Source organism: Mauremys mutica, chromosome 9, assembly GCF_020497125.1.
Source record: "Mauremys mutica isolate MM-2020 ecotype Southern chromosome 9, ASM2049712v1, whole genome shotgun sequence".
Lineage (NCBI taxonomy): Eukaryota > Metazoa > Chordata > Testudines > Geoemydidae > Mauremys > Mauremys mutica.
Window position 1 is genome coordinate 50,762,589 of NC_059080.1, and position 26,672 is coordinate 50,789,260.

A 26,672-nucleotide genomic window follows, 5' to 3' on the forward strand; every position below is an offset into this window, starting at 1 on the left:
CACCTGTAGTGCTAGCATTGTGGGAATCTTTGCACTGAGGCTAAACTATGGTGACTCCTTACAGTGGTCTTAACTTCCTCTACTTGGGCCATAGGGCAATTCTGTGATTGAAACCATATGACAAATCTCCTGTATCAAAACCTCTGTTTATGGGCAGTGCTACTAAGAGGCCACATTCTCCAAGACTATGACACCGAATTCATGACATTTGAGTTTAAGGGCTTGTCTACACTGGCACTTTACAGCGCTGCAACTTTCTCGCTCAGGGGTGTGAAAAAACACCCCCCGAGAGCTGCAAGTTTCAGCACTGTAACATGCCAGTATAGATAGTTCACGAGCGCTGGTAGTTGCACCCCTCGTGGAGATGGGTTTTTTTTTAGAGTGCTGCTGTGGCCCTTAACATTGCCAGTGAAAACCTAAGCCAAACACTCCAGGGTTCCCACAAAGTAACAGAGCCACAAGTCTTGACACCCTGAAGACTTTAAAGAGCTACCCTAATCACCTTTTGAGATGTTAATTTGTAAAAGCTGCTGGCCTCTAAATGCTGATAGATATGTGCCAACATCCAACACTCCACACCATTACAAACTCTAAAGCATTGAGTTGCAGTATGTGGCATGATCACTACTTCTAGGATCAAAGCACCCAACATCCCGTTTCATGAGACTGCTCTGTGTCAATATTCCACAATAGCTCAATGTCTCAACAAGCAAGAATTGAGTAATAGAGATCAAGACCAAGATTTTCAAGCGACCTATAATTCTGGATGTCCAACTTGAGACACCTTAAAGGGGTCTGGTTTACAGAAAGTGCCAAGGAACCTCTTTAAAAAGCCTTTTCAGACAAGATGGACACAAATAACGGAAGATCACTAGTTGCTTTTGAAAATCTTAGCCCAATGTCTCTTGTGTCAAGCTGTTGAGCATCAAAGACTATCATGTGGAGCAGCATAAGAACAACCTGATACTTCCAGCCACAGAACAAGGGTTATCACCTAGCTCTTAATATGTTTGTATTGGTACCTAGCATGATAAACCAGGAGCACATAGCTAGCAGCTCAAATGGGGGGCCCGTGAAGCAGGCCAGCACCAGGTTCAGGTCCCACTAGGGGATGGAGGAACTGACAATCCAATCCCTTAAGGAATCATCCAGTTATAGCATGGGAGAATACCATGTGGCCCTGCACCGGCAGGTGGAAGGCCAATATGGCCACCAAGTGCACCTTGATGGATGAGAGCACCAGGCCCGGGCTCTAAGGTGAAGGAGGTAGTCCAAAATGAGCTGGATCGGGGCAGCCACGGGGTAAACGTCCCACTCAGTCGCCCATCGGGAGAACTGAGACCACTTGCGAAGTAGGCTCAGCGCATGGAGGGTTGCCTGCTTTCCAAGAGGACACGCTGAGCCCCTTCCAAGCACGTCCTCTCCTCCCGGCCTAACCATTGAGCAGCCACGCTAGGTTGGGGTGGAGGAAGTGGCTCTGGTCCTGGGAGAGCAGGTCTGGGCGGGACGGCAATGGCCATGGCGGGGCGACTGCCAGGCCTGTGAAGGTCCTGTACCAATGCTGCCTGGGTCATCCCAGGGCACTTAGTAGGACCCGGGCCCTGCAGACTTTATCTTTTCCAGGACCTTGCCTATCAGTGGGAATCAGGGAGGGGAAGGCGGGGGCGGGGGGGAGAGGCATAGAGAAACCAGCCCAACCAGGACAGGAGGACGGCATCGGAGATAGCACCCCGCCCCAGCCCCCCCGCCGGAGCAGAACTGGGTACAGTGATTGTTCTGCCAGGTCGCAAACAGGTCCACCTGGGGAGTTCCCCGCTCTTGGAAAAAAGTCTGTACACCACCTCTGGGTGAAGAGGAGGAGTCATGCTGAGAGGAGAAGTCCCTGCTCAACCGATCCGCCTGTGAGTTCCAGGTGCCCGGTAGGTGGCAGGCCTGTTGGCAAATGTTGTGGGCTATACAGAAGTCCCACAGCCTGAGGGCTTCCTGGCAAAGGATCAGGCCCTGCCTTGCCTGTTGATGTAAAACATCGAGGCTGTGCTGTCTGTGAGAACCCTGACCACTTGGCCCTCCAGGTGCAAGCGGAAGGCCATGCATGCCTGGACGTTTATGTGGAGGGCCAGGTCCTGCGCAGACCACAGACCTTGGGTCTGAACGTTTCACACACGGGCTCTCCACCCCAGGTCCTATGCATAAGACACCAGTTTCATCGACGGGGGCCTCCCTCTGAATGGTAACCCATGGAGGATGTTCCCCAGGGAGGGCCACCATCATAGGGAGGCGACCATGGGCACAGTGAGGACTTTGTCCATCCTGTCTCTGGCCTGGGAGAACACTGAGGTCAACCAGAGCTGGAGGGGCCTCACCCTGAGTCTGACATGGCAGACCACATATGTGCACACCGACGTGACCGAAGAGCTGGAGGCACGCTCTGGCTGTTGTCACTGGAAACCTTGTGACCATGTCGATGAGCCCTTTCAGGGTCGTGAACCTGTCCTGTGGGAGGGAAGTGGTGGCCGATGTGCCGTCTAGGACCGCCCCAATAAACTCTATGTGTTGTACTGTGACTAACGTGGGCTTGGTGTCATTTACCAACAGGCCCAAAGTGGAGCACGTGGACAGAAGAAGCGCCACGTGATCCCATACCTGTGACCAGGAGTTGCCCTTGAGTAGTCAGTCATCCAGATAGGGGAAGATCTGGATCCTACAGCACCTGAGGTCGGCAGCCACCACCAACATACACTTTGTAAATACCCTGGGGGCAGTGGACAGGCCATAGGAGGACCATAAATTGGTAGTGCTCCTGCCCAACTCTGAAACGGAGGAAGCATCTGTGCCCCTCGAATATATGGATGTGGAAGTACACGGCCTGCAGATCGAGGGCAGCGTAGCAGTCCCCGGGATCTAGGGAGGGAATGATGGAGGCCAGGGAAACCATGCAAAACTTGAGCGTTATTGTGTACTGGTTTAGGTCTCGCAGGTCCAGGAATGGCCTGAGCCCCTCTTTGGCCTTCGGAATAAGGAAATAGCGGGAGTAGTACCCCTTGCGTTCATACTCCACTGGAACCACTTCCACCGCTCCTAGGCCAAGGAGATGCCCTACCTCCTGCTCAATCAGAGCCTCATAAGAGGGGTCCCCCAGGAGGGACGGGGCAGGTGGTTAGGTGGGATGGAGGTAAACTGGAGGGTGTAACCCCAGGAGATGGTGTTGAGGAGCCATTGGTCTGAGGTCAGCTCCGTGAGGAAAGCACACAACTGGTTGGAGAAGGGAAGCTTTATTGTGAGTGGGTCCCTGATGAGAACTGGCAGGGTGCCCACAGGCATCCTATCAAAACTGCCATTTCCCTGCCTGTTTGCCCTTGGAGGACCCCCCAGGCTGGGAAGCAGGCCGAGAATGCCTCTGCAGGCGTTTTATAGTCCCGCAACTTTTTATAAGTGGGCTTGTATTTAGAGTGGGCGGCCTAGGCGGAAGCCTGCTGCAGCTTAATCTTAGGTTTAGCTAGAGCCAGAACATAGAGGCCCAGAGTCTGAAGCATCATATGGAAATCTTTCAGGCCATGCAGTTTTATATCCATTTGTTCTGCAAACAGAGCTTTGCCGTCAAACAGGAGGTCCTGCAAGGAGGTCTGTGCCTCACTGGACAGCCCAGAGAGCAAGAGCCACAATGCCCTTCTCATGGACACCGCGGAGGCCATGTCTGCTGCATCTGATGCTGCCTGCAGGGTTGCCCTGGCAGTGCTGTACCCTCCTCCACCAGTGCTTTGAACTCCTTCCTGTCATGTTCCTGGAGGGAATCCTTGAACTTGGGCAAAGAGCACCACAGGTTGAACTCATACCTGCCCAGGAGAACCTGATGGTTCACCACCCGTAACTGGAAGCTCGAGGACGAATAACTTTTCCTTCCAAATGAGTCCAGCCTCAAATCTTTATTTTTTGGAGTAGGGGTTGGTTGGCACTGCCACTCCGTGGTTGACCAACTCGACCACCAGAGAGTTAGGGGCAGGGTGGGTGTATAGGTATTCATGCCCCGTAGCAGGCACAAAATATTTACGTTCCACTCTCTTAGAGATGGGGGCCAATGAGGCCAGGGTTTGCCACAGGGCATTTGAAATTTTAGCCACCCCTTCGTGGAGAGGCAAGACCACCCTGCCCAGTACAGAGGCAGACAGTATGTTAAACAGAGAGTCCGAGGGCTGCTCCACCTCCTCTGCCTGGAGGTTGAGGCTTGATGCCACCCTTTTTAATAGTTCTTGGTGGGCCTTAGAGTCCTCTCGAGGGACGGAAGGAGGAGGGGCCGCAATTGCCTCATCAGGTGAGAGGGAAGAGGCTGGTGCCGTACTTTGTGTGTCCACTAGCACCAGAGAATCCACCACCTGGTCGGTCTCTGGGCATGGTGCGGAGGATGTACGTCCCACCGACTCCTTCCTCGGAGGTCGGGAGATGGAGGTCGATGGCCTTTCTGACGCACTGGCCACCAAGCAAACCCCCACTGAGGGCTGCATCGGGGGCCACAGTGCCCACTGGTACCATTGCGCCAGCCATGGGACCGGGTGCCACTGCACCTGCTGTGGCACTGAGGGAGCGGGCTGTTTGGCCTGGCTGGCCTGACCCATCGATGGATGGCTATGAAGGGAGGCTGGGCTGATGTATGACCTACCACTGTCCCTGGACCGGGAGGAGCGGTGCCGACCCCAAGACCATGACCTCGATGTGGAGGACCGGTACCGTCGGTAACAGCTGCTCGGCGATCGGCTCCAATGGGCGGATCCGTGATGGTGACTCGCCGGTGATTGACTCCTGGGTCTGCGGGAGCAGTGCCATGGCGGGGTCCTGGAGCGGGATGACGAACGGGAATGGCGTTGACATTCGTGTCACGACCGGCTACAATAGCTCCTCTGAGATGAGGACCTTCGACAGTGTCTGCCTTGGTCCTATCGGTGTTCGCTCCTTGAGGCAGAGCGGTGCCTGGAGTCTCGGTCAGATGGAACCCAGCCAGACAACCTGGTGGGAGTCGACGGCGACCCAGGTGGACTACGCACGGAATGGTGGCTGAGTGACGAACATTATCGGGAAGGTTCCCTCGACCAAGACCGGTACCGAGTCGGGGGTGACTGCTGAAATCCCAGCAGCGGCTTGCCTCTGGAGCAAGGGGCCAACATTGGCAGTGCTCCTGGTACTGGCACTGACATAATGTCCCGGGCCGCCTCCGGCATAGAGGGCATCCGGGGAAGCCTGCTCTGCTCGACTTGAGTAGGAGGCCTAGAGGCCGATGGGGATCGAGGACTGCCCAACACGTGTCTAGTCTCTGCCCTAGATTTACTCCAGTGCCGCAGCGGAGAAGGCCTCTTCTTAGCCTTCTTGGCATGCCCTGTGGACGGGGAGTGGTGCCGACTAGTAGATGGCGGCGGGGGGTCGCCGTGCACCGACATCATGGTGCCCGGTGCCGACTCGGGATCAGGGTCAACGCCAACTCCATGAGGATAGCCTGGAGCCTAATGTCTCTCTCTCTCAGTCCGAGGCTTAAACAACTTGCAAATCTTACAGCGATCACTGAGATGAGTTTCACCCAAACAGCGTAGACAGTCCACATGTGGATCACTCACTGGCATCGGGCACCTACAAGTGTCAAAAATCCGGGGCACACCCCGGCCCAGGTGCACTACCTAAACTAAACTAAACCTAATTGAGTACTAACTACAGGTCACATACACGGAACGAACAAGCGTTCTGGGGACAAGCTATAGCAAAGCTGGAGCAGAGCAGTTCCGAAGCACCTTCAGTGGCAGCAAGAAGGAACTGAGGGTGGGGGGAGCATGCAGCACCCCTTATAACGCACCATGGAGGTACCACTCCAGGGGCCACTAGGGGTGCTCCCCTACAGATATGGCTAGGGGAAAAACTTCCCACACCCGTGCACATGGTGAGCACACACAACTATTGTTAAATACACATGAGCAATCACTCGAAGAACCTTTGACATTTCTTTCTCAGCATGGAGAGCTGACAGAGCTGCTGAAGAGGCTGTGGGAGAACTCTGAGGGAATCACAGAACCATCAATGTGGAATAAGTGGGCAGGCAGAGCCAGCTGCTGCTGCAGAGATTGGGGGGACGGGGGGGGGAGAGACTGCTGTGCTGAGCCATGGGCTGATATGGGGGGTTCTCCCTCCCTCAGGCTTGGTTGCTCAGGCTGCTGTCTGAACTTAGAGACAGCATGCCGACACACTTCTCCCAACACACACACACACACACACACACACACACACACACTTCCCCAACACAGTTTCTGCCTCTCCCTCCCATCCCCCCATCACACACACAATTCCCCTCCCCCACATACATTTGTTGAAAAGCGGCTGACAATCTACTAAGATGCCAATGGAATGATGGAACTGAGAAACCTGCATCATGTGATGCTGGACCTGTGCCATGAGGCAGGACCATCCTTAGGCATATGCAGCATAGGAGGCTGTGTAGGGCACCTGAAAATTTAGGGCACCGCTGGGTCTTAGTGTCCACCCTCCCACCTCTTCCTATCCCTGTTCTGACTCTTCCTGCAGTCTCCCACCACAGCTGGCTGCTGCAGCCTGGTGAGTCTTCCTTCTGAGGGAATTTAATAACTTATAAGTGAAAAAGCCTTCTAGCCTGCCATACCTATTAGCACAACACTGAACCTGTTAAAGAACCATTCAAGTGGTAATGAAGCCATTTAACAGGCATTTGCCAACTCTCAGGTATATACTGTCAGTTTCTAAATTTACTGACAAAAACAGTTGTGCATTACTGTAATATTATTTATTCAGAACATGTTAGTCTATTACAGGACCTTAGTTTAAAATTTGTTTTAAAAATATTTCATTAGTGAGTTGGTGAAGATTATAAAATCACATCTCTAAAATATCCTTGCATAGATTTTTAGATGCACATTCATCTTTAGCCTTAAATGCTTGGATTGTCAGAGTTTTTTAAATAAATCCTTCAAAAGACCACCCTTATCTAAAATACACATTTTAATTACTATAGTAAAAAAAACTTGCTTCCAAAGTCTTCCTGTCCTTTCTGACCATTCCTTTCTCCCTTCAGGTGCTCCACCCCTGCTGAAGGGAGCTGGCCGAAGAGTTTCCCTTTCTTTACTTTTAAAACTAGTTTATCAGATAGTTAGGAGAACCCTCCAGCAAAATCAGTATCCAGTAAAATATAAAATCCTTTGTTATGCCTAAAATCTTTGGAAACATATTTTTAAAGTTGGTGAAATTTCATAAATATGTCTATTGTTATGGAGCTCTCACAAAGTAAATTAGTCTTCCTTTTTCTAAAAGCAATGAACATTGTTATGAACACACTAAACCTCTGACTGATCAATTTAAAATAATGTCTTTGTTTCAGTGAGTTAAATATGTAGTAATCTGGAATGATTACATTATGAAGATTCAAGAGTACATTTAAATATAAAATCAGCTTAGAAATACTGATTAAGAAAATGTAAAACAGAAGAGCTGCATCATGTATTCCATAATATTTAATGTTGTATTAAGCAAGACAGCTCTCTCGCCCTTACTACAAAGTTTTTTTCAAATAAATCTCTGACAAACTTCAGGGCATATAAAAAACCCTGTGACTGACATTTTTTATTCCCAAATTTAGTGCTTTTAATTAGGTACCTTCTGCATGTCCAGTCTTCACCATCTGGCATGCAGTGGAAAACACGCTTCATTTTCTTTAGAAAGAAATTGCAGAAGAGTGGTTTTTCAAATGTCATTTGCTTCATTTGGGTTCAGGGATTTGGATGGAAGGAGGTGAGCAGGGTGAGGGAGGGAAGAGAGGAGGGAGACAGTGGGAAGAGGGCAGGGCCTGCGGCGGAGCAGGAGTGGAGTATGGGTGGGGCCACAGGCAGAAGAGGTGGGCTGGGGAGCTAGCCTACCCAAGTGGCAGTTTCACCCACTGCCCATTACAGCAGGTAAGAGTGGGTCGGCTCCCGCAAACCCAGCACAGGCTGCAGTGTCCTTTGACAGGGGCCGTATTCACAGAGCCGAATGTGCCAGCGCGCACATTCTGCATGAGGGAGAGGGTATGGGGGTCTCTGCGGGGAATTGTGACTCTCCACTGCCATGAGGTGGGCTGGGCATCTCGGTATCCTTTGCTGCCTCGTCCCTTCCTGCCCCCGGGCTGCTGTCAGGCATAGGGGCACCAGTTTAATAATACTGCGTAGGGCCCCATAAATCCTAAGGACGGCCCTGCCATGAGGCATTGCAAACCCTTTCCAAAAGGCCCTGAGGCAAGTTGCACAGTGTGATGACTACCCACAGTGCACTGCTTTGCCTCGATGCAAGAGCTGCTTCTGTGGATGCGCTGTGTCAACACAAGGAATTTAGTGTGGACATGCAACATAGCTTTAATTAAAGTGGCATAATTTTTGTTGACAAAACTCTATAGTGTAGACAAGGCTTAAGACGAATTGAAGTGCATTTTAGTAATGAAACTTAAATTTTTATATTTTCTGAATGACTTAACATCTTAGAGAACATCAAATACATTATATCGGGAATCTGTTTCTTCTGAGAAGTTCAAACATCTAATGCAGGCTGGAAGATGCATTCTTTTCCCTACTTCAAGTGTTTAATGATGTGACAGTTTAGGGAATCTGTCTGAACAATTTATGATCTCACACAGAATTCATGAACTATGTATGTATTTTTACCAAGCTGCAAACTCCATTTTCAATGTGCAGCCCCTTTGCCTTCCCCATTGTTGGCTTGCCTCCATGTTAGACTGAAATTCCAAAGGCTAGTGTCAAAGGAACAACAAGAGGTTCATTGCTTAAAGGGCTCTCCCGTTGAAAAGAAATAGCTGAGACAGTAAGATTAGTTCTTCTGAGTAGGAACTAGTTTCTCAGGGGATTGGTCGCCTTGGCAATGAAGTCAACTGGTAGGGTCTCTGGTCACCTTTCAAGGCTGTCGAGAGAGTCATCTGACAGAGGAAACTGGAAAGTTATGAAAAGGGATCAATCTGGTGTACTCTGCCATTTTTCTCCAGCTGAGGACAAAGGAGAAGCAACTGAACACGTAGCAGCCTGATGAGGCAGGGGACCTTGCATACCTACCTGAACACAGATGGTCCTCTGATGACTTCTAAGGGAAGGGTGAGCTAGTGAGGGGCACTGTGTTTAGGATGTTTGTTGTGTGCTATGTGATCTGTACTATTTTGTGCTTTATCTGTTAAATAAGAAAGCAATGGTGTTAGAATCTTGTGCTAAATGTCTGTGATTTATGCTTTGCACTTAACTCACTCAGGTAACCCAAAAGGTTCACACCTTGGGGTGGAGTTCTGGGAGAGGGGATGTTTACACTATGGGGTAGTCTGATGAGTCAGCACTGATCCCAGGGGCCAGACAGCTGGATAGCAGGTTCCAGCTCCAAAGAAGGGGTGCTAGAAAGTGGATCTGTACTTCAAGAATGTGCTTAGGATGCCCGAAACTGGGGCAAGTGGCTGAGCTCTATTCAGGTTCAAGACTTAAAAACACCTGGGGATCAGCATCTGGTTTCCTTCATAGCAGTCTAGTGAGGACACCAGAGGGGATGTTCAACTGGGACCTGTCAGATGTCATTAACAAATACTGGAGAAACAGGATCCTGGGAGGGTAAGAACACCTTTCAGTTTACTTTTTATAATGTAGCTATGTGTACTTTTAAGACTACAAAGATATTGACTTAAGCTCAAACATTTTTGCATTAAAAAAATCCATTCACTTTTGGAAGTACTACCCTATAAACTCAAATAATTTTAGTGGCACACTGGGAATTAAAGGTTGCAGAGCACCATGTGCACTGAAACCATATAACCTTTAACAAAACTGCACACAAACAAGCTCCTGCCCTCTTGCTACTTCATGTGCCACAAGTCTTTAACTCTTCTCAAGATGTTCTCCCCTCTAACAAGCCCCGCATGAATCTGAGAAGAGCCAAGACACTAGACTGCCTTCAACTGGTTTGTGACAGCTGAAATAGATGTAAATGAACACAGGTAGTACTTGCTGAAGCCAAACAGATAAGTTAAGAAGGAAGTCAGAGTCTGTATGTTTGTGAGTTGTCAGCTATCCAATATGGCCTGTCTGCATCAGGCTGGAAATCTTTCACTTATAGGTCCTCTGGATGTACCCTGGTTTCTCTGAAGGAGCCTGAAACATCTGGCAGAACACATCATGGTTCTTAAGTTCTACTTGGTCAGCAACTATGCTGATGAGACAGACTCTATGTGGAGATGCAGTTAGGTTGGACAATGATCCAGGGCCAATTCCAGCAAATAGGCCGGTCACAAACATCTGCAGCAGATTTGAGAATCCTTGACCAGTATAGAGAGGGCAACTAAGATAACCAATTTCTTTTTGGAGCTTAGCAAGGACTCTTGTTACCAGAAGCACTGGTGGATAAGACTTAAGCCTCCCTTCACAGTGGATGGAGAATGTATGTGCCTCTTGCCAGGGCTGTCCTCTTTTAGTGTTGTGAGTAGAGGACTGGCAGTTTCTTGTTCAGATAGTGGCAAAGATTCAATTCTGCAGGTCTCCACTGGAGGAAGACCTGAACACCACTTCCTGATCAGGGGCCAGTTGTGAAGACTCAGCATCAATTGGCTAAGGCTGCCTGTGAAGAGTGTTCTTCCCAGTACTAGATAAGGGGAACCTAAATTTCTTCTAGGACTCTGCCCATTTCTATATCTGTACGGCTTCTTGCTATAATTGGTACTCAGTTTGCCACCTAACAATCCTGCATCTTTCTCTAATGAACAGCACTTTCAGGGTCGGCTGTATCTGTGAATCTCATTGCTCCAAGGAATGTCTTCAGTTGAGATAAATGTTCCTATTTTTATTCACGAAGGCCACAGATCCATAGCAGTGTCCACTGGGAGAAGAGGAGGGAGAACCATATAAAGTTACCTTCTTTCGCATCTGTAGGTAACCCTTTCCTAATAGTTACGGGTACACTACAGCGTGTAGACAACCGTCTACTGAAGGCAGCATCAGATGACGACTGGATGCTCAGCTTGTAGAATTTGGATATGGTATGAACAGGTGATTGCTTTAGAGATCTGTCTTATAAAAAAGACACATGATCTTTCTGCTCATGAAGTTGGCACAGTTCTGAAGGAAGGAGCTCTCATTTTTGGAAACGGAGTTACTCATACACTTTTGACTTGTACACTTCCTGGGATACAATTTTAGCCATCTGAAAATGAGAGGTTGAGGACTTCTTTCCTTATGACACTAGGTGATAAAGCACAAAGAAAGCATTTGTCTTTTTTAACTGAGCTGTGCAGTGCATACATACCTTGAGAGCTCTGCAGACATCCAAAGTGCCACATTCCCTCTGGAGAGAAACTGAGCCGGGCAGGAGGATGAAAGGGTAATTTCCTGTGCTCTATGGAACCTGTAGTTAATCTCTGGTATTAAGACACGGTTGGTTCTGAGTACCACTTTATCTTTATAGAAGATGCAGTACACTGATGTTCTAGGGCAGAGGTGGGCAAACTATGGCCCGCGGGCCACATCCGGCCTGGGGGACCATCCTGCCCGGCCCTTGAGCTCCCGGCCAGGGAGACTAGTCCCTGACCCCTCCCCTGCTGTCCCCCCTCCCCCACAGCCTCAGCTCGCTGTTCCGCCAGCACTCTGGGAGGCGGTGCTGCAACCTCCTGCTGGGCAGCGTGGCTGCCAGTCCTGCTGCTCTGAGCGGCATGGTAATGGGGCAGGGAGAAGGGGGGTTGGATAAGGGGCAGGAGGTCCCAGAGGGCAGTCAGGGGACAGAGGTTGTGAGGGGGGAGTGGTAAGGGGACGAGGAACGGGGGGTGGGGTTGGATAGGCATGCGAGTCCCAGGGGGCTTGTCGGGGCAGGGGTGTGAATAGGGGTCAGGGGAGTCAGGGGACAGGGAGCAGAAGGGGTTGAATAGGGGGTGGAGTCCAGGGAGGGGGCAGTCAGGGGTGGGGGTTCCTGGGAGGGGGTGGTCAGGGGACAAGTAGCGGGGGGGTGTTAGTTGGGTGGGGGGTTGACGGGGGTAGTCAGGTGGCAGGGGCCAGGCTATTTGGGAAGGCACAGCCTTCCCTACCTGGCCCTCCATACAGTTTGAGAACCCGCAGGTGGCCCTCAGGCCAAAAAGTTTGCCCACCCCCGTTCTAGGGAAAGAGCTCCCAAATCAGCAATCACTTCATCTTGCAGAGAGTTTCTATCAAATAGGCCACTTTAAAGGTTAGAAAGTAATGAAATACTTTCATGAATGGGTCAAAATGGAGAGCCAGTAATGACACTGAAAACCAGAATAAGTTCCCATGGAGGAATTCTGTGCACTTCAAGAGGAAGTAGAAAATATATTGCTCTCAAAAAACGCCGTATATCTGGGTTAAGATTAAATTCACCTCTTACCTGGTGCCCCAAGGATAATAGATAAAGCAGCAATGTAACCTTTGAACCTCCAAATCACCAGGCCTAGCCTACATCCATCTTGAAGAAATTTGAGAATCTCTAACACCAATACAAATGTGAGGGGTGAGACACTTGTCCTGGAACCAGTGAGTAAGTCTCAAATAGGCCCTTGAGTATGCTGAGTAAGTAGATGTAATTCTGGGAGCTAAAAGTGTAGATTACACTACTTCTTTGGGGGGAGAGATAGCTCAGTGGTTTGCGCATTGGCCTGCTAAACCCAGGATTGTGAGTTCAATCCTTGAGGGGGCCATTTAGGGATCTGGGGCAAAAATCTGTCTGAGGATTGGTCCTGCTTTGAGCAGGGGGTTGGACCAAATGATCTCCTGAGGTCCTTTCCAACCCTGATATTCTGGATTACCTCTATTTTAACAGGCTCTCTGTTCAAGAGCACAGCAGCTCGACACAGACCATCTGGAATATAATGCATAACTGGCCCTTATCAGATCCCTTCTAGAGGAAAAGCACATGAAAGATCTGTGTGTCATGTCAAGGCCAAAGAAGCAAGAAATCCTTAGCCAGAACAGTGTTATCAGAAATACCAGGCAAGAAGGAGCACTTATCTTCAGTAGCATTCTGTTGAGAAGAGGAAGACTTACGTGTCTCTTTGGCCACCTTTGCAACAGGGCATCTTTTGCCTTGATTTTATGATCCTATTGGTGAGAGAACTCCACTGAAACCTCATAATTCACACTGGAGGCAAACAGATGCATCCCTGGGAGACCAAGTTCCTTTACCAGGAGATGAAATGCCTCTGGGTCCATTTTCCATTCTGAATGACCTCACTTTTTGCAGCTGAGCCAGTCAGTCATATTCCTGGATTGACCACAGATTCACCTCTGCCAAAGTCATCAGGAGATGAGCTCTTTAGAGTACTGTAGCCCTTGCCTGTTGAGGTATGACTTGGTTTAGGTATTATCTGTTATGATCAGCTTGAGGGGAGTCCAGATAAGGGAGCAGAACCTTGAAACCATATCACTGAGTGCCCTGAGCTCTCTCCAGTTTATATCTGGACCAGATGTGTTGGACAATCCTTGATCCCGTGAGAGTGCCACATCCCTCCATCCTGACATATGTGGTGACAACTTTCCAGACAGATTTGCTTGTTGGGAACCCAGATTTGAATCTGCTTGGACTCATCCATCATCTCAATGCCTCAGAAACCTACTGGGGAGAGAGACCTTCATTGAAGAGTGGATCAGAGCTAGTGGAGGGAAGGATAAGCTTTGTATCAACCTCATATGAGCACAGGCTCACCCAGAATATCTACATAGGAGAAAACTGATCCCAGAAGAGACTGAGGCATATAAATGGGGTAACTTCCCTTGAGAGGTTGACTGTTTTGATGTGATTCCTCAGCTTTTCTTTTCTTCCCTGTAATAAGAAAGCTGTCTGCAGAACCGTGTCTATCTCCACTCTGAGATGGGGAATCTGATGAAGTGGTGGTAACTGATTTGCCAATTTATCACAAAACTATGGCACTGCAGTATCCTTGTCATCTGGGTGTCATCATCTATGATGCTGACTCTGGATGAGATTGTCACCCAGGAAAGGAAAGATAGCCTGTCCTGTCAGAGGTACTATTTACACAAAAGCATTTTTGTAAACATTAGTGATACTGTTGCTAAATCGAAGTGCAAGGACCTGTACTCGTCTTGTACTCCAAAAGCAAAGTGAAGGAAGCATCTGAGAGACTACTGAATGGGGATAGGTATCCTTCAAGTCTCCTGATGTCATGAAGTCTCCTTTGTTGACATTTCTGGGTCACTGCAACGGTGGGCAGAGGGGCATGCTACACAATGAAGGAAGGGCTCCATACTAGGATCTCCTTGCTCTGTCTGCTCTGGATCTCTGTCAGTACTACTCTGCTATTGCAGCAGCTGTGGTCAGTCAGGGTTGCACGAGCAGAGAGTTTCCCTGGGCCTTTGAAGATTTTCTTCATTCTCGGCCAACATCCATGGCATGGTGAGGAAGCAACTGGCTGGGCCTGAAGGATTTTACTGCTCAAGTGTTGCTGCTGCCACCTCCTCCCAATAGCTCTCCTGCTTGAGGGAAGGAAGCTGCAGGAAACCCTGCTCCAGCCTGAGCAGTTGCGAGGGTCCTGGGTCACCACAGAACAGGCACAGATCTCCACCCAGGCACTAAGTCAGCAGGGAGGTGGATGAGCCAGCTTCTGGCTTTCCCTCTCTTACAGTTCTCTACCATGGTGCACTTCATTATGCGTGAGCAGGGGAGCAGAGTCGTAGTAACTAGAGGGAGGAGAGGAATCCCCCCTGCCAATAATGGCAGACCGAAGAGCCTGAAGATATTAAGCCAATTGTAGTTTATTTTATTTGCTTTTCAGCAGGGAAGAGCTGGTCTGCCTGTCTGAAGCTGAAAAGGGACATGAAAAACTACTAAGTTTCTCAGAAGGACAAGATGCATTGAGAAGAGATGAACCTCTGGACCTTGTTATGAATAAGAATATCCCTTTTCTGCGGCAGGTGGAATTTTAAGATTCCAGGACTGTGGCAATGTTAGTGTCATAAACACGTGCAGTATGGACTATCTTTGGGACAATGCTAAAACCACCTCACAGGCCTAACTACAGAGATTTCAACCAACTGTATGAGAGGCATAGGATACAGATCTACCACCCACTTCAGAAACCAGGCTTCTTTTCCCAGCAATTCCACCAGCCTCCTATTATATGTAAAACACCCCACAAAGTCCTCTTCGATTTTTCTCTATTTCAAACACAATAGTCTTCTTCCCTAAAGATTTTAAGAGGACCATTGGAGCAGGCACATGTCTACCTCTGTTTATATGGCATCTAGCACAAAAGGGCCTTGATCTTAACTGAAACCTCTGGGCACTTTCATTATTGATATCATGGCAGAATAGAACTGTTTTATGTGCCCTCTTCTTTACAAAGAAGTAAATTTTTAGGGGACCCTAGACTCTGGACAGAAAAATTTTTCCAACTATTGCAGAGAAAATCCTTTAGACTCTTGTCAATACTCTATCATTATTATTAAAGAGGTGAGGGAAACTGTGATAACTAATATAAGAAATAGCTTCAGTAGTGAAGCCCAGAACAAATGAGGGGGGAAAAAAATCCAAGAAAAGTTTCCATTAAGATGAAATTTTAAGTACCCAGAACCCAAGCCATGGCCTATTGTAATGGATACACTAGGTGTTGTTTCTGTGCTGTTAAACAATCTATGTGCATCCCCAGGACTGATTTCAAGCTGGCAGACATGTCAAGTGACATTTCTGCATCTAAGCTGCAAACCCTAAAACCACTAAAGCAACTGAAGAAACCTCAGTCACATTAAAAAAAGCAGAAAGCAAAGGGGCAGTTAACTAAGGAGACCTGCCCTTACTGGTGAACTGACTTGCCAGTCTTTTCTTCCTTCTGAAGATATACTTACATGATGCTAATCCAACTCCACTCAACAAAAAGGAGGGAACAAAGTGCCAATCACTTCCTATAGAAGACTATGCTCCTTTCCCACCTCAGTCAGCAAAACTTCCCAAGGAACCACGTTGCAAGTGGGAAAGATAACAGGGGCTAAGATGTCTAAGAGAAGAAAACTGACATAATGAATATACAAACTGTCAATAGAGAAGGTGGGTTTAAATTAAGAAGGACAGAACACTTCACTTAGCCTCACAAGTAATCAGGAATGACTGGTAATGGGAGACAATGATGACCCCCATTGTGGTTTTGCAGATGTAATCTTGAGAGAACAGCCTTCCCAACCAAAGCAGCCTGTGCTACTCTGATTGAATATCTTTGAATATTGCTGAATAGATAATGACCTGCCCTAAAGTAATCATGTATAACAATCTTGAAAACGCATATAAAATATAACGTTTGCAGCCTTTTTGCTTGCTTGACAATACTGAGTGAACCTGAAAAAGGGCAGTCAGGCCAAGATAAAACTGTGGGCGAATGATCATCCCTTGAACTAATTCTATGAACTGGGCCATCCACAGATCTGGACTTAGCCTTCATGAAGTGGGATAAATCTTCTTCCAACTGGTATCAGAGAAGCAAAGTGAGGGCTGGAACTCTTTCAGAAGGGCTGCTTGTGAGGAGGAACTGGGTCTGAAAGGGTGAAGCAGAAAGGAGCAGGATCTGGGATAAGGAGAATTGGATTCAGAAGATTCTTTTGTTTGTTGTGGAGACCCACCCCAAACAATTCCTCCCCACCCCCACCCCTTTTTAAAACAAAAAAAAAACAAACAAAAAAACCCAGGAGACCCTATAACTAGCTTAAATTCTATAGCTGGCCTCTGTTATTCCAAGAATAAAACTAGAGAAATTAGAAGTAGTCATAGCATTGGCTACTCATGTCACACAAAAAGCTGCAACCTCTGAGATCATCTCCAATTGCTGAAGAGCCATATCGTCTTTGCACAATGAACAATATTCCCCAAAATTAACTGAAAAGAGAAATGGATGGTGATAAAGGAGGACAGAGCTATGATTTTACAGTCTTTGTAGAGGGAACAATTAACTTGTCACATTCGTGACTCAATAGGTCATTGGTTCTATGGGGACGGATCCAAGCCTACCTTTGGGACAGGAAAGCCCTAGTCAACGTCTGAAAAGGTATTATGTTTAACACTGATCCATCCAGTTCCTCTCCTGGCTCACCACCTCTAGGCCTACTTAATGAAGGGGCAAAGTGGCTAGGGATTGGAACAGCATCCCTCTCAACCAGATCTGCCTTGGGTTTCTCAAAACAAGTTTCATGGGTTCCCCCTCCCCGCCTTTGGTGACAGGGCAAGTGAGATTTCTTATCTAATGGGTGTGTTTTTTTAAATAAATCACTTTTATCCATGCATGCCCTTTTAAAAAAGGTCTATTGCCAGTTTCTACTTTTGCATCAGATCGTATGTTCATTCTGAAATCTGTTTCTCTACCAAGGTATTTCCTCCACTACCACATGCACACACTAGATTGTTATTGTTGGAATACTCATGCCTGAACATAACATAAGCACGTAAGAACGGTCATACTGGGTCAGACCATTGGTCTATCTAGCTCAGTATCTTGTCTTCTAACAGGGGCCTGTGCCAGATGCTTCATGGGGAATTAACAGAACAGGGCAGCAATCAACTGATCCATCCCGTCATCTAGTCCCAGTATCTGGCAGTGAGGCATGGGGACTCCCAGAGCACAGGGTTGCATCCCTAAACAACCACTGACTGATCTATCCTCCATGAACTTATCTAGTTCTTTTTTTAAACCCAGTTACACTTTTGGCCTTCACATCATCCCCTGACAATGAGTTCCACAGCTTTACCATGCCTTGTGTGAAGTACTTCCTTTTACTTTAAACTTGCTGCCTATTAATTTTACTGGGTGACATGGGGTTCTAGTGTTATTTGAAGGGGTAAATATCACTTCTTTATTCACTTTCTTCACACCATTCACGATTTTACAGATCTCTATCATATCCCCCCTAGTCATCACGTTTCCTAGCTAAATGGTCCCTGTCCTTTTAATCTCTCCTCATATGGAAGCTGTTCCATACCTTTTTGCTGCCCTTCTCCGTTCCTTTTCCATTTCTAATATATCTTTTTTTAAGATGCGTCGACCAGAATTGCATGCAGTATTCAAGGTGTGGGCATACCATCGATTTATATAGTGGCATTATGATGTTTACTGTTTTATTAGCTATCTTTTTCCTAATGGTTCCTAACATTGTTAGTTTTGACTCTAGCTGCATATTGATGACTGGTGATGATTTCTTTTTTCAAACAAGTCCTGAAGCATTTGTTTGAAAAAAAACAAAGATTATCGTCTGACCTAATGAAAATCCATTTATGTTCTGCACCTACCAACCTTGTTAATTCCTATTTTATATTCAAAGGGAAGAAATGCACAGACTGGAAAGTTTGGCTACAGAAGTTTTAATTTTTTTAAAAAACAATCATCCTCTATAAATAGTAATATGAAAAATACAGTAACAGGCTATAAGAAAACTGGTTGCTTAAATTTTAAAACCTTGCTGGCCATCAGTCAAAAATTAATCCAGGAAAGATTTTATTTGCTATCTAAGCCAAGATGGAAAAGGAAACCTATTCACTGAAGCTCAAATTTGCAAAACGGAAAATGACAAACTATAAAAACACCAGTTAACTCAATCAAAATGATGTAAGAATGTCATAATTAAAGTAACAACGGCACAAAAGGTCAAACACACAAACCTTTACAATGTAATACTTAATTTGTCTCATTGTGCTGAGTATTTTACCAAAAAGAGCAATGATAACTAAGAGTTGTGAAGGGAAGGTCTGGATGAGGTTTTTTTTGTTTAAGATACTGACATCCTAGAGTACAGTTAGGTTATGTCTACATGGTGAGCAATGGCCACTGCCAGTGTGTGATTTCTAAAGTGCACTAATTGATTTGCTGCTGGTGAACATTAAGAGTTCCTGTAGAGAAGCAAAGACTCACCGGTGCAGCAACTCCTGCTGGTCGTCTTGGGAATTGGCTCTTGTCCAGCCCGGAGCGCCCTCTGCAGGCTGGCGTCTCGCCTGCCTTAGGGCCCCCGTGTCCCTCCTGGACCCCAATGCCCCTTTTCCTTGGGGCTCTGCACCCAGCAGTACCCCCTTAACTCTGGGTCTCCCCTCCCAGGGGAACCCCCAGCCCTCTAAACCCACCTTGCCTCAGTGGCTACTGCCAGTCATCTAGCCCCCACGCACTGGGGCAGATTGCAGTCTGTAATGGCCACTCATCATTGGTAAGAGGTTAAGACCCACTGCCTTTGCCTATTCCCAGGCTGTATCTCTGAAGTCCGAGTACCTCTGTAGGCCTTCAACAAGGCCTGCAGACTGGGATTTTACCAGGTTGGAGCTCCCCAGCTCCCTTGCCCTATTCCCCAGCACTGCTCCAGTTCAGGTACCTTCCTCTCAGGCAGCTATCCCTTCTTCCTCCATGGCCTGAGAGAAACTCCTCTGTCTCCTGGCCCCACAGCCCTTTTATCAGGGCCAGCTGGGCCCTGATTGGCATGGCCCCAGCTGTGGCTGCTTCCCCAATCAGCCTAGCTTGGCTACTTTTAACCCCTGTTCTCCAGGAGTGGGGCAGGCACCCCACTACAGTTCCCTAGTGCAATTTAGTGTCTTGTATTAATGTGTCTTAAAATGCACTAAGGAACTCGTAGTCCGCACCAGAAGGGTCTACATAGACCAACTGGTGTGCAATTCATTGTGTGCTTTAGAAATCATACCTCCATAGTGCAGCTCCATTGCTGCACTGTGGAAACATGGCCTTCACATAACTTTAGTATGCACTTAGATCTTCCTCCGCTTTCATGGTGTGCCCATCCATCAGCATCTAAAGTCTCCTTAAAATACGCTTCTACAAAAACTTATTAACCTTACAACAAAAGGGAAAATGGGTTAAACAAGTTTGCATGGTTTTAAAATGAGACCATCTAATGCTTTGTATATCTGAACCACTGTCTAATTTAGAATGGATGCATTTTGGGCAGCAGCCATCTCTTCTTCCTCTATGTTTAGTATAGACACCTGTATACTCATGTTGCTTAATAAATAAAAAAAATTGAGGATTACGGCATGTGTAATTACCCATTCTTTCTAAAACGGAGTTCATAGAGGGGGCCCAGAAAAGGTTAAAGAGTTCATATTTCAATTATTTTTCTGTAGTATCAACAGCTGAAGAACAAAAACTTTAACTTACATTCCTAACTAGCATAGGACTAAAGCCTTGGAGAACAAGGAGATTAAAGGTGCAGTAACTGGCACCTCTGGTGGAGGGTACATTCAATCTTTCTTGCACAGTAGATTTCTATTCCTGACCTTTTCTGATGGCATCATTACCAAGCTTATGCTTTTATGAAGAAGGCAGCCATTGGGAAGAGAGTGTACATATACCTGTGTACTTTACTTACCATTTTAAAAGCAAATTTGATTCAGTGAACATGCCATAGTCTACTTGAACAACATGAGGGCGAAACACTACAATAAAACTTACCTTTGACTGTTTTGACAAAAACTTGTTTCTCTTTACTGGGGTCTTTTTCCTCTATTAAAATTCCATGGAAAATGCGTCCAAAGGTGCCTATGGAAAGACCACGCAAAATTATTCTATTGTATAGTTAATATATTACGATATTAGAAAAACCTTTTAATATAAACACACTTTGATGAGTTATTATAAATTATGTTCTTGTAGGATGCAGCAGAAAGTTTGAATGCTTTTGCAGTGAGATTTGGAAGGCAAAAATATATTTAAGACAGATTCTGAATACCTCATTAGAACAAAACTGTCAATCCATGCCCACAAACTACCAGACTTAGAACTGTGTAGAAGACAACCCTACATCCCCTATGAGGGGCACTAGGACTTTTGTGTTATGATTCCCCCTCCCCTCCAAAAAAGTCATGAGACCTTTGGGACAAAGTGTAGGGATCAACCAAGACAGAGTGAAACAGTACAGTAGCTGCAGATAGCATTTAAAGCAAGGACCAACATACTCACAGCAGACTGCTTTCTGAAGTTTGCATTGTGAACATTCTCTCCTGTGCTGTTTGCTCCAATACCCCACAACACTCATCCTCCCTTCCTTTGTCTTTTAACTAGCTAATCTCCAATTCCACTTAATGTAACCCCACTGAAAGGATTTAAACAAAATTCACCGAACAGGACTTTTGTCACCATTGCATTGTTCACTCTACTGTGTTATCCCTTTCCCTACCCTTTGTCTGTCTCATCTATTTAGGCCCGGTCTACACTACAAAGTTAGGTGAACATAAGACGCATTAGGTTGATTTAATAACGTATGTGTCTACACTACCAAGTCCCTTCCACCGACCTAAGTGGCCTGTAAAGTACACTTCTGTACTCCACCTCCGCAAGAGGCGTAGCATTTGATTCGTCGTTCACGGATCGACATGGGGATAGTGTAGACATTGAGTTGTATAATTCAAATGAACTGACCTCCAGGTGGTGTCCTACAGTGCTCCGCTGTGACCGCTCTGGAGAGCGCTTTCAACGCCACTGCATGACGGCGAGGTACACGGGAAACAGCCACTCCCCTGTTAAAGCCCCAGGAACTTTTGAATTTTCATTTCCTGTTTGATCAGTTTGGAGAGCTCGCCAGCACAGCTGATCATGGAGACTCAAGGCTGCAAATGTGCTCCAGCATGGAGTACACAGGAGGAGCTGGATCTTACTGCTGTGTGGTGAGAAGAGTCTGTGCAAGCAGAGCTCCGATCCAGCAGAAGAAATGCTGACATCAGTACCAAAATCGCATGGAGCATGAGGGAGAAAGGCTACACCAGGGACATGGAGCAGTGCCACATGAAAATAAAAGAGCTTTGGCAAGCATACCAGAAGACAAGGGAGGTGAACAGTCGTTCTGGTTCTGCACCACAGACATGCCACTTCTATGAGAAGCTGCATGCGATTCTCGGTGGGGACGCCACCATTACCCCAAAATGCTCCGTGGATACCTCCTAGGAGCCCTGGTGACCTCGAGCAACAACAAGGAGAACACTGTTGACAAGGAAGAGGAGGAGGAGGAGAATGTGAGGCAGGTGAGGGGAGGATCCACTCCCTGATAGTCAAGAACTGTTTTTAACCCTGGAGCCCATCCTTTCACAGGACCAATTGTCGGTGGAGGGTGATGCCAGGGAAGGCACCTTTCCAATCACACTGTAGGGGTTACATGCTATTATTTTTCATATTTAATCTGAACAGAAAAGTAGGTGTAGTGATTATCAGTGGCCACTGCAGCTATGCAGAAGGTGCTCTCAGAAAAAGACTGTTTATGTGCATGGGGATGGCCCTGGAATCGTCCATGGAGGTCTCTAGGAAGCTTTCATTGAGGTACTCTGCAAACCTTTGCATTCCTTGCAGCTGAAACCTTGTTCGTCAGTGCATCCCTCACACCAGGACAGAGACTTTCCCAGATTAGAAGGTGGAAAAAGATATCTAGGAAGGACATGTTCAATGAGTTAATGCGTGCCTCTAAGAGTGAGAAGACGGAGCTCAGAGCATGGAGGATTACACTGTCCAACAACCTGCACAAGGATAGGGAGGACAGGAGAGCATGCAGGGAAAAAGAGCGTGCCACACAGGATGAGATGCTGCAAATTATGAAGGAGCAAACATGTTGAGGTGTCTGGTTGAGGTTTAAGAAAGGCAGCTGGATGCTAGAGTCCCTCTGCAGCCTATGCTGAACCTGCTGCCATCATCGCCAAGTTCCACATCCTCCTCTCCCAAATGTCAAAGGGGAGGGTACAAGGACCAGAAGGCGCCCATTCCCACACCTTTGATTGTTACTGCAGTGCAATTGTAAGCAAGCTTTCCTTGTGTCCCCGCACCCCCGTGAGATGAGCCCTTTTGCCCCAGGTTAACTTACTTTTCTTTGCTGTCTCTGTGTGTTCGTAAGCATAATAAAACTTAATGGACTGAGGAGAAAGGGCTCTTTATTCATTCAGCACACTCTGGTTAGTGGGGGTGGAGTTTACAGGGGAGAAAATGCAATGAAGGGGACAGGTTGGTAAGGAACAACACACAAGTGTCACATTACTGAGGGTCATTGAAAACCGGTTTTAGCAAAGCCTCACAGAGATGCAGAGCCCCTTGGTGTGCTCTTCTTATTGCCCTGGTGTCTGGCTGCTCAAAATTGGCTGCCAGGCAATCTATCTCAACCCCCACGCTGCCGGAAACTTTTCTCCCTTTGTTTCACAGATATTATGGAGCACACAGAAGGAACAACAACAATGGGGATATTGCTTTCACTGAGGTCTAACTTAGTAAGCAAACAATGCCAGTGGCCTTTTAAATGCTCAAAGGCACATTCCACCACCATTCTGCGCTTGCTCAGCCTATGGTTGAAGCAGTCCTTACTGCTGTCCAGGCTGCCTGTGTATGGCTTTATGAGCCATGGGTAGGCTGGGTCTCACAGGATCACAATTGGCATTTCAACATCACCAATGGTTATTTTGCAGTCTGGAAAGACCAGAGTTTCTAAAAATGCATGTGTCATGCACCTTTCCCGACCATCACACGTTGATGTCAGTGAAACAGCCCCTGTGATCCACAAGTACTTGCAACATCATTGAGAAGTATCCCGTTCGGTTTATGTACTCTTTGGCAAGGTTGTTTGGTGCCAAGATAGGGATATGAATTCCATCTATAGCCCTACCGCAGTTAGGGAACCCCATCGTGGCAAAAACATCCAGTTTGTCCTGCACATTGCCCAGAGTCACTACCCTTCTTAGCAGAAGTCTATTGATTGCCCTGCAAACTTGGATCACAACAGACCCCATGGTAGATTTACCCTCTCCGAATTGATTCCCCACTGACTGGTAGTCTGGCGTTGCAAGCTTGCACAGAGCTATCGCCACTTACTTCTCAACTGTCAGAGCAGCTCTCATTTTAGTACTGCACTTCAGGGCTGAGAAAAGCTCTTCACACAGTTCCATGAAAGTGGCCCTACACATTCAAAAGTTCTGCAGCCACGGCTCATCATAGAACAATGTGGTTCCACCAGTCAGTGATTGTTTCCTAGGCCCAGAAGCAGCACTCCACCATGTCGCGACTGTCACCAGCAACTGCAAATTGCTCCGCTCTGTGGCTTCCAGCAGGACTCCTTGCGTGGTATATCACTGTTCTGCGTGGCAGCACCTGCTTTGGATGAGTAAATACTGCAGGGCAAGCTATGAGGTGTTTGTAATGCTCACAACAGAGTACAGCTGAGCGGGGTCCATGCTTACCATGCTATGGCATCTGTGCAGGTAACCAAGGTTTACAAACCAAGGTGCAAAAAAGGCTTGGTTTCTTTGCCGCTGATTTCAGGCGCATCATGGGAGGCAAACACCACATTCCCATAACCACCCGCGCAAATGTTTTTGTCCCATAGAGGATTGCGAGCCCAAACCAAAATTCCACTCGGCTACATGCACTATGGGATAGCTACCCACAGTGCAGCGCTCCGTGTATTGATATAAGCCCTGCTAGTGAGGATGCACTCCAACAACACAATGAGCATAGTTGGGACACGCAAGTTTGACTTGCTTAAACTGGAGGCTCGATGTTAACTTACATAAAAATCGACTTAATTTTGTAGTGTAGACATGCCCTTAGATTGTACACTCTTCAGAATAGGAACTGTGATTGTACAGTGGCTAGCACAATGTGCTACTGTAGTAAGATGCAAATTTCTATATCCTAACTACAGGAAAAACAGATTACCTGAACAGACACGTTCTTGTAGTCCATGTAAAAAGCAGTTAGCTCTAAAGAGAGCTAACATGCTGTGATAAATGAGGGGGGGGGGGCGGGAGCAGCTCCCTTTTAAGGACCCCCGGCCAGCCAATTTGCTATAAAATCCCTGTTAGTAGCTGTTCTCTACTTGCTTTACCTGTAAAAGGTTAAAAAAGCCCACAGGTTAAAGGAAGGGAGTGGGCTACTGACCAAAAGAGCCAATGGGAGGGATAGAACTTTTTAAAATTGGGAAAAAACTTTCCCTTTGTCTGTCTGTTCTCTCCAGAGAGGGGAGACAGAGCAGCTATGCTGTAAAAAGCTGTGGGCGAGGTATGAAAGTTACCAGGTCATACCTAGAAACTACTTATTTGGAACTCCAGATATGCAAGTAGATCCGGAAATGTCTAGGAAGACGCAATTTGGTTTATCTCTTATTTCTTTATGGCTTGTGGACCCCTCTGTGCTAATCACAGGTGTTTTGTTTTGCTTGTAACCTTTAAGCTGAAGCTCAAGAGAGCTACCTTAATGCTTAATTTTTGTAATTTTTTTTAATCTAGCAAAAAGCCTAAGTTCCAAATGTATTTCCTTTCTTTTTGTTTTTAATAAAATTTACTTTTTTTAAATAAAGAACAGGATTGGATTTTTGTGCATATGTTGTTTAATTAGCTGGTGGCAACAGCTGATTTCCTTTATTTTCTTTAAAAGCAGCAAAGAGTCCTGTGGAACCTTATAGACTAACAGACGTTTTGGAGCATGAGCTTTCGTGGGTGAATACATGTGACATGCATCCGACGAAGTGGGTATTCACCCACGAAAGCTCATGCTCCAAAACGTCTGTTAGTCTATAAGGTGCCACAGGACTCTTTGCTGCTTTTACAGATCCAGACTAACACGGCTACCCCTCTGATACTTTATTTTCTTTCTCAGATCTTCCCCAGAGGGTGGGGTGAAAGGGCTTGAGGGTACGTCACAGGAAGGAATTCCAAAATGCACCTTCTTGGGGTCTCACAGGGTTTTTTAATGCACTTGAGTGGTGGCAGCATCTACCCATCCAAGGTCAGTGAAAAGCTGTAACCGTGGGAGTTTAATACCAGCCTGGAGTGGCCAATATTAATTTTTAGAATCCTTGCAGGCCCCCACCTTCAGCACTCAAAGTGCCAGAGTGGGGAATCAGCCTTGATACATGCAATCAATCATAAACACACAGCCTGGATTGTTTTAAAAAGCAAAGCAAGCCAGTCTTCCTCCCTCCATTCCAGACTTGAAAAGAGCACTGCTGAAGGTACTTTAGATCTATGCTATAATTCTACAAAGGCTTGAAGAATCCCACAAAAGCAAGGACATTTTATACTATAATATGACTTTAGCATTATTCTTTCCATCTTCAGTACTGTAGCTGGTATCTACCTACCTTGTAATCATGAACTGTTGGGATGAAGGCATTAATACAAGTTCATCTTTCATATACTCCAGTATTTAAGCACAACAGTGATATACTCTGTCTCACTTTACACACAATTTCATGTAGCATTTTTATAATACATTAGAACAGTCACAATATTAATATAAAATCCTTATGAAAATGTATAAAAACTATACAGACAGCATGCTTGTTTCCTGAAGTAACAATTACAATTGCGCCATGCTCTTTAGTCGGTGCTCCTTGAAAACTCCAAATTTGCAGTGCTCCAAAATTGAAGCTTTGGGCCATTAATCTAGCTTACCAGAAACTGGCATGTCTACCTACCATTATCATCTGTCTCATTTAAATTTAGCCAAATTAAAAGCTTTGTTAGAACCAACTTTTGGGGACTCATACCAGTTAGTTTTGCAGGATTCCTCAGAACCTAGTCATGTTGCAGTGCAGTAACCCAGCACTGTGCCAATGTTTGGGTGTCATGACACTATGCCAAAACAATGACAACTGTGCTGCTGGGCACACTCCAATGTTTTAGAACGATGGTACCTCCTCTCCTGA

The 26,672-nt window shown here is 46.6% G+C and overlaps 1 protein-coding gene across 3 annotated transcripts in view; it reads right to left on the bottom strand.

Moving 5' to 3' along the window:
• RYK (receptor like tyrosine kinase) overlaps positions 1–26,672 on the bottom strand; it is a 125,546-nt gene that overhangs the window by 31,295 nt on the left and 67,579 nt on the right. For all 3 annotated transcript variants that reach the window (XM_045030134.1, XM_045030133.1, XM_045030132.1), the window contains one exon: positions 20,453–20,539. In XM_045030134.1, coding sequence (XP_044886069.1) covers positions 20,453–20,539 — 87 coding nt within the window. The remainder of the gene's footprint in view (positions 1–20,452; positions 20,540–26,672) is intronic.